Source organism: Belonocnema kinseyi, chromosome 9 (assembly GCF_010883055.1).
Source record: "Belonocnema kinseyi isolate 2016_QV_RU_SX_M_011 chromosome 9, B_treatae_v1, whole genome shotgun sequence".
NCBI classification, from domain to species: Eukaryota; Metazoa; Arthropoda; class Insecta; order Hymenoptera; family Cynipidae; genus Belonocnema; species Belonocnema kinseyi.
The window spans coordinates 64,512,051-64,520,590 of NC_046665.1; the positions used below are offsets into that span (position 1 = coordinate 64,512,051).

Genomic DNA, 8,540 nt, shown 5'->3' on the forward strand with positions numbered 1-8,540 from the left:
AATAACCATAACCACCTATCTCACGGTTGTCAGACGTGGTTGTGGCTGAAATTTTACCGCGATTTCGCTGAAAGCGGGTGCAATTTTTCAGACTAGCACCCGCTCCCGGCGAAATCCTGCGGATTAAACAACCACAACAGGGTATTTTCAAAATTTCTGAAAACAGGCATTTTCAAAATTTTGACATTTTTGTTGTTGAAATTTTATAAATTTTTGTCAAAGTTTCTTATAGATGGGTAAAATACTTGCAAATTATCCAAATGAAATTTTTAATTTTGATAAAAATTATAAAATGTATATACTTTTCAAAAATTTGAAAATCTTCAAAAAATAGAAAAAATTATTTTTTTCATAGATCCAAAAATGTTCTCATTGCCATAATCGCGATTCGCGCTCTACTGTTAGTTTATACAAGCTCTAATTTTTAAAAATGTGGGCTTATCGAAAAATTCGGCTCAAATAGTTTAAAAATATATTTGGTATCTAGTGAAAATTTTTGGATGTATGAAAAAAATATTTTTTTCTATTTTTTGAAGATTTTCAAATTTTTGAAAAGCTTATAACTTTTCTAATTTTCATAAAAATAAAAAATTTTATTTGGATAATTTACAACTCTTTTACCCATCTATAAGAAACTTTGACAAAAATTTATAAAATTTTAACAAAAATGACAAAATTTGGAAAATATACTCAATTTTTTAATTTTGGTTCGAAATATCTGATTAACGAACTTAGCCTTTATTTTCGAGACCTTCAAAAGTTAGCGTAGCTACAACATTTAGGTAACCATACGTACAAACAGACGTATAGACAGGCACCGACAAAATTTTATGATTTTCGGATTCTGTGCGCGCCGAAACGTAAAGATCCGTTAAAAACCAGAGATCGAAAATTTGGACGATTACATTACATTAACGTTTTTAATTTTCATCAAAATTAAAAGTGCCATTTGCATAATTTGCAAATATCTTTGTCAAGTATCGGAGACATTGACAACATTTTCTGAAACTTGAAGAAAAATTGTCTAAAATGTTGAAAAAGCTCTAATTTTTTAATTGTGTGCTAATCGAAAAATTCGGCTAGAATAGTTTGAAACGTATTTGGTATCTACTGAAAATTTTGAATAAAATTTTTGGATGTATGAAAAAAATAATTTTTTCTATTTTTTGAAAATTTTCAAATTTTCAAAAGGTATATAACTTTTCCAATTTTCATGAAAATTAAACATTTTATTTGGATAATTTGCAAGTCTTTGACCCATCTATGAGAAACTTTGACAACAATTTTTATAAATTAAAAAAAAAATGAAAATTTTGAAAATGCTATAATTTTTTAAATTTTGGGCTAATCGAAAAATTCGGGTAGAATAGTTTTGAAATATATTTAGTATCTGGTGAAAATTTTGAATAATGTTCGAAATATCTGATTAACGAACTTAGCCTTTATTTTGGGGGCCTTCAGAAGTATATCAAATGCGGACTCGATTGGACAAATCCTTCAAAAGTTAGCGTGGCTACAACATTCAGGTAACCATACGTACAGACATACAGACAGACAGACACCAATGAAATTTTATAATTTTCGGATTCTGTGAGTGCCGAAACGTAAAGATCCGTTAAAAACCAGAGATTGAAAATTTGGACGATTACATTACATTCTCAGGAATGAGAATGTAAAAATTGTCATCCTAATTTGAAGCTGAAGATATTCTCCGATCTTAAAATATTTTCAGTTGTTTTCTTCTTTCCCAATTGATAGTTTACAAGCTATTAGCTATCTAAAATGGTCAAAAGTTATGAATCTTTGAAATCTAATGATTTTTTAATACAAATTTCAATTTCCGACGAAAAAAACTGAAAGAAATTCGAGATTGTTATTTTAGTTTAAGAAACATTGGATTTACATTTAATTTTTCGTATAAAAGTACAAAATTCTGACGTGAAACTCTAAAATAACCTAAAATTGTTTAACAATTGTGAATTATTTGCGTTGACATATAATTTTTTTATTGTTCATACCAATTTTCCACGAAAAAAGTAATATAATCTAAATTGTTAAAAGATTCTAAAATCTTGTTTACATTATAATGTTTTTTTTTGAAAATGCTCATTTTTTCATTAACATAACCTAAAAATTTTAAAGTATATAAATCTTCTATGAAGCCTATTTTTTATTTATTTTTTTATTAAAAATACCGATTTTCGACGATAAACACTTACATAATTGAAACCTGTTCAAATAATCTAAATCTCGTTCACATTATAATGACCCACAATAATTTTTGCTTAAAAAACGCTAAGCTGTAAAACAAAACAATAACAAACCTTGATGAAGTTAATTTCCAGTGCAAAAAAACTAACAACGTATTTTTTAGAAACTTTTAGTTTTCTTTGAAACTTTATGATATTACATCAAAATTTATTTGAAAAATACTTATTTCATAAGTATAAAACATATAATATATGCAGTATTTTATTAGATATTATGCAAGTTTTAATTTAACCGCCCAAGGATAATTAAAAAGCACACATGCTTCTTAGCCTAAGATTTTCTATGATTTTTATTATTCAAAGGAATTATTTGTAGATTAAGTTTTCAAAATTTTTAAATTCTCAATCGATTTTCTCGTAATGGACTAAATTTTTTCAAACTTTTTATCTTTATTCAGAAACTTAATGCCTCAGAAGCGTAATTTTATTTTCAAACTGAACATTGAATTTTGTATGGCAACCAACTTTTTTTACCTTTAAATAGTGATTTCGATTTTCCAGAATGTTTCTTCGCTTTTTTGAAAAATTTCCATTTTGTTATAATATTTTGATTCTCCTATTCGCGCAATGATAATACTCTAAAATAATTTTCACTTTATTTATCAGTGTTGAAAGTAACTTAAAGTTTTCTTTGAAAAATATTGGTGAAGGTTAATTCTTTACTTTTATAACTTAAATCTACCAAATGTCAATTAGTGGGTGTTTTATCTTACTTATAATAAAAATTATCAAAATTTTTAATTGCAAATCTTTATATTTTGATTAATTAAAGTTTAAAGTGTTGTTGCTTTTTTTATAAGCTTCACAAATAAATAAAAAAAGTCCAGCTTTTATTATAAATTTTGCAATTGCATTCAAAATTATTTTATTGTATTTAGAATTGAAAGAAACCGAAGAGGAGCGTCGACAACTAAGAGAGAATCACCAACCAGAAGAAATAGATGAACATTCGAAAGATGAATTAATTAACGAACCATTCTCTAATTCCGTTCACCTCACGTCGAAGAACGAGGAAGAAAATTTAACAGGAAGTCGAAAAATAAATAGTCCTGTGGTGCAAAAAGTACAAGACCACATAAACAAATTTCCAGTCACTGAACAAGGTTTCGCAAAATATCTACCAATAGGACTGACACTTGAAGTCATGTACGATCTTTACGTAAAAGAAGTCTCCAATCCTGTTAGTATCAACTTTTATAAAAAGGTATTGGCCCGTACTGATCTTAAATTTAAATCCTTGATTTTGGGCATATGCGAGAGATGTAGTACAATTTTAGAAATGATGAAAAGTCTAGATGATCCCAATGAACGATATAAAATTGACTGTGACCGAGCTGCTCATCTCTTAGATGCTCGAAAATGTAACAAATCTAAATTGCGTGATGAAGATGAAGCACGTAATAACAGTGATGTCCATGTTTGCTCCTTTGCTTTTCAAAGTAGTTTACCAACTCCGTGTCTCAATGAATCCCTTGCATATTACCAGCATCCTCTGTGGACTTACAATTTGATAATCGAACAACAAATAATCGATAGAACTCTGCCTGGGATGAAATCTTATTCGTACATGTGGCATGAAGGAGATGGAAAGGGGACAGCAAATGAAATCGCATCTTGCTTGTATCAGTATCTACAAAATTTACCCCCTTCTGTTAAATATGTAACCATATATTCTACTGCCTGTGGTGAAGAAGCCAGAAGCAAGACACTTTCGATGATGTTTTCACATTTCATTTCGAATCATAAAACAATTAAAAGCGTGGATCATAAATTCTTCGTTTCTGGACATTCCGGAATTCAAAAAAGGCTAGATAATGAGTGGCTCGAGCTAATGAACAATCATCGTGGTAAAATAGAAGTACCGGATGATTGGTACCAAGCCGCAAATTCAAACAAACAATATTTAGTTATTATGAATCCGGAAAAGTTTTACGATTTTGAGAGTTTGTGGAAAGATAATGGAGCGAAACCTTTTATTGACAAGAGAGTCAAGTGGCTGCGGTATTTGAAACAAGGAACGATTTATTCGAAAGATTCTTGGCGCTATAATGATCCGTTTCTTCGTTTGAATTTAAATTCGGAATTTAAGGATTTAAGCAAAATAGGGTTGTGTGAACTTGGTAGGTTTCCTATTACGGAGAAGAAAAAGAATGGACTTTTGAGTTTGCTGCCTCTTATGAGTCTTAAGGCGCGATGTTTTTATGAAAGGTTGCCTGACGAGAAGATTCTATCGCGAAAATCGAAAGGAAAATCCTCCTCGAAAAGAAAAAGGAAGTTGAGAAAAATTCTACCTATTCCCGGCTCTGTTGTAAAAGAAGAAGTGCATCTTGAGAACGGTGACTTGGATTATATCGGGGAAGAAATTGATGAACCGCCAATCAAAATTTCCAATAAGCGTGATTTCATACAACTTGACGCAGTTTCAATAAAGGATAAAAGGAACGAGAGAAGCTCAATTTCTTCTCACAGTTTGAGCAAGTTTTTAAAGTAAGATGGGAATTTGAGACTTGTTATATAATTAAGTATTTAAAACTCTTGTAAATACTATGTATATGGAAAATTGTTTTTCAAACTGATATTAAATATGTTTTCTAAAAAATATTGTATTTTTAAAAAGCGCATTAGATTCAGTTACATTAATGTTTTAATTTGGAATGTATGCGATTCCAGGGTATCCACTCAAATTCTTGAAAAAATTCCCTGATGATTGCAGATTTTTTCCAGGTATCTTAAGAATTTTCCAGGAGAATCGAGACCCTGTAAAACAGAGAAAATAAGGAGATATTTCACGAATATAGGAAAATATATGGGTCATTCCACAGGAGATTAACCCCCTAAAATTTTGTTGGCGTAAAATATATTTTTTTCGGTCTTTGTTGAAAAATATTTAATACGTAGTTGTTATTTCAATATAATACATGCAGGCACGCTTGAAGCCTGCAGTGGCTATAACTAAAAAGTAAAAATTCATCAAAACATAACTATTCATTTCTCCACTTTGAAATTTTTAAAGTATATTCTGAATTGTGTTAGGAATATTAATCCACATAAAAAGTAAACAAATTAAGTCCTTTGTTATCAATCTCTAATTGTTTATAAAAATGCCCAATTTATTTATCAAAATTCAATGGAGCAATTTTTAAGTATACTTCAACAAAACTTTCAACAAAATTATTCAAATTTCATCCGAAAAGATGAAGTTTCCGCTTAAATTATGAATCCTCAACTGGAATAGTTGAATTTTTATTAACAAAAAAATGTATTTTCAACCAAGGTCGTTAATCTTCGACCAAAAAAGTTTTGTTTAACAAAATACATGCCTTTCCAGCAAAAAAGCTAAATTTTCAATAAAAAATTCCATACTTAAATTTTAAGTTGAACAAATTAATTACATAAGATCAATTTTTGAATAAAGTATTGAAATAATGAACTGTATTCAATACATTTTTTGTTTATGAAATTAATTGATTAATTAGACACAAAATTGTTTAAGTTTCAACTAATTAGTTTAATTTACAACCAAAAAGATGAATTTTTAACTTAAATAACGAAATATTCAAATGGATTAGTTACTCTTTTAGTTAAAAAAGAATTGAGAAACGCTTTTTCGGCAATTATTTCAATTTTCAACAACAAAATTTTTTTAACAAAAGTGTTCAACTTTCAACTAAGAAGTTTAATTTCCTACTAAAAAGATGGATTTTTATTTAAAATGATAAATCTGACTGATACATTTTAATTTTTTAACAAAAAGATGAATTTTTTATCAACCAGATTAATTATTACCAACAAGTAAATTTTTGTAAAGAAATAGATGAGGATTCAAGTAAAAAATGTTGAATTATTAATTTAAAAAATTAATTTTCAACAAAATAGTGAAACAAAGTAATGAATTTTCAACCAAAATGATGAATCTTCTATACTGGAATAGTTAAATTTTAAAACTAAAAGTATTAAAACCATTTACTTGTATTTGCAACAAAATAGTTAAATTTTCTACCAATAAGATGAATCTTCAATTAAAATCATGGATACAGTAATTTAACTTTCAATCAAGTAGTTTACTTATGCAAATAAAAGATGAATTTTCAATCCAGAATATTAATTTTCTACAAAAACAAAGCAAGAATTTTCAACAAAATGCATCGATTCTCAACTTTTTTAAATGAAAAAATTAATGTTAAATAAAAAATATAATTTTTTACTAAAAAGGTGGACTATGCAACACAATTATGTGATTCAATTTTCATTTTAAAAAGTGTATAATCAGGCAAAAAACGTGAGTTTTCAACAAAACAGATAAAGTTCTAACTGTATTTGTTGAAGTTGTAGTCAAAAAAATTAATTTTCAATCAAAAAGACGAATTTTAATCAGAGCGGAATTATCAACTAAAAAAGATTTTTCAGTCAAGAGAGAAAAATATAGGGACAGAGCGATAGAAGGCGGGATTGTTTGAATTTAATTTATGGCTAGCGAAGCGAGTACCAGCAAGAAAAAAAGGGATTTAGACAAGGATTTTTCCAGTATACCGAAAGGGGAGAATAAAGAAAGGAGGGCAAGGAGAAAGTATAGGAAAACGGTAGAAAAGAGAGAGGAAAAGGGAAGCAGTGAAAAGAAGAAAGATATATGGTCAATCCTGAAAAATCCAAAAATTTTCAGATCGCCGTCGAAAAGAGTACACTATGCAGAAAAGGGCGAAAGGAGCAGATTTTTCCGGAAGTTGTGTTTACTGTCCGATCGAGAAGATTTTTCCCGAGGGCAGTAATTATCCGAGGGAAAAATCTACTTTCGTCCTGTGTCGTATGTAGTATTATATTCCACTCTAGATCGTGGCCACCTTTTGGCCCTGAAAATCTAGTCCGACGCATTGTTCTATAGCTTTGTTCGCGCCTCGAATTCTGATAGACTAATTTTTACTGGAATAGAGCAGGCTTGGAAAGAAAGGGTAGGGAGTTTATGAGAAATTTGACGTAATGGGATCTAGTAGTAGTGATGGAGACGTGGCTATATATAAAGGAATAGGACAGAGTCAGGGGAAACTGACCAAGAGGTTACAAAGGACAGGTTTAACATGCAAACATATCAGATATTAAATTTATTGTAACAGATAAGGATAAAAAAGTGATAAAGAACAAAAAGAAAGATTAATATTAAAAGAAATAAATGTCGGAGTAGAGAGGTGGAGAATAGTGGGAGTTTATGTAAACGGTGATTTACAATGGTTAAAGAGCTTAGTGGAGTTAACATAGTTTATCCTGAATGGAAATATAGAGGGAGATGAGGAAGGGGAACATACACGTTTAGGAAGAAAAAAAGAAACGGTAATGAATCAGAGGAAGAAAATACTAATAACATTAAGGCTAAAAAGGAAGAGAAAGTAAAATGGTCAAGAAGAGGGGATTGGTTAATGGAATATATAAAGAAAAGATTAAGGGAAAGGTCAAAAACTCAAAATGGGGAAAGAAAATGTCAGCGAGATGAAAATTATGATAAGGGAAATTAAAAAAGTATTAGAGTGCATAAGCCACAAAGAAGTTAGTGGAGGAGGGGAAATAAGAGGTTGGGGTGAGGAATGTAAACAGAAGTAAACAGAAGATCAAAAAAAGGGAGGAAAGTAAACGGTTGGAAGAGAAAGCGGAGAATGCTAGAACGGAAGAAGAGGTTTAGAAGGTGGTAAATAGATACAGCAGAAGAAGGGAAAGAGTATGCCAGGATATTGAGATACTTGAATGGAAAAAAATATTTTACGGAATCACTAGGAGGGGTCGAGAGAAAAGTTTGGAAAGGAGGAAAATATGGTCGGCAAACAGATGAGGAGGAGGACATAACAAGGTAACAATTATTCAAGGTGTCGGGAATAATGAAAGACGGAAAGGCACCTCGTATAGATGAGATTCCAAATGAAGTCTGGAAATATGGAGGGACAGAATTAAAGGAACTATAGCAATAAAAGAGGTTTGCAATAAACGAGTCTAGCAGTAAACAAGGTTTGACGTATATTAATGTCAGACTCGGAAGAATAAATGAAGAGAAAATGATTTCGAGGAGTTAGGATAGGCAATAAAAAGGTATATACACTGGCATACGCAGGCGACATAGTATTGATGGTAGAGAATGAAGAAAGGATGGCGGGCTTAACTACAGGATTAGAGAATTACTAAGATAGGAAAAAGTTGAATTTAAATGTAGAAAATACGAAGATAATAAGTTTTAGAATAGGAGGGGAAAGAGAAAAAGAATGGGCGGAGAGCTAGAAGGTAATAAAGTTA

General features: G+C 30.0%; 1 protein-coding gene across 2 annotated transcripts in view; it reads left to right on the forward strand.

The window, feature by feature from the left end:
• LOC117179816 overlaps positions 1–4,863 on the forward strand; it is a 19,485-nt gene extending 14,622 nt beyond the window's left edge. For both annotated transcript variants that reach the window (XM_033371947.1, XM_033371946.1), the window contains one exon: positions 3,149–4,863. In XM_033371947.1, coding sequence (XP_033227838.1) covers positions 3,149–4,761 — 1,613 coding nt within the window. In that variant the 3' untranslated portion in view covers positions 4,762–4,863. The remainder of the gene's footprint in view (positions 1–3,148) is intronic.
• Positions 4,864–8,540: the final 3,677 nt, after the last annotated feature.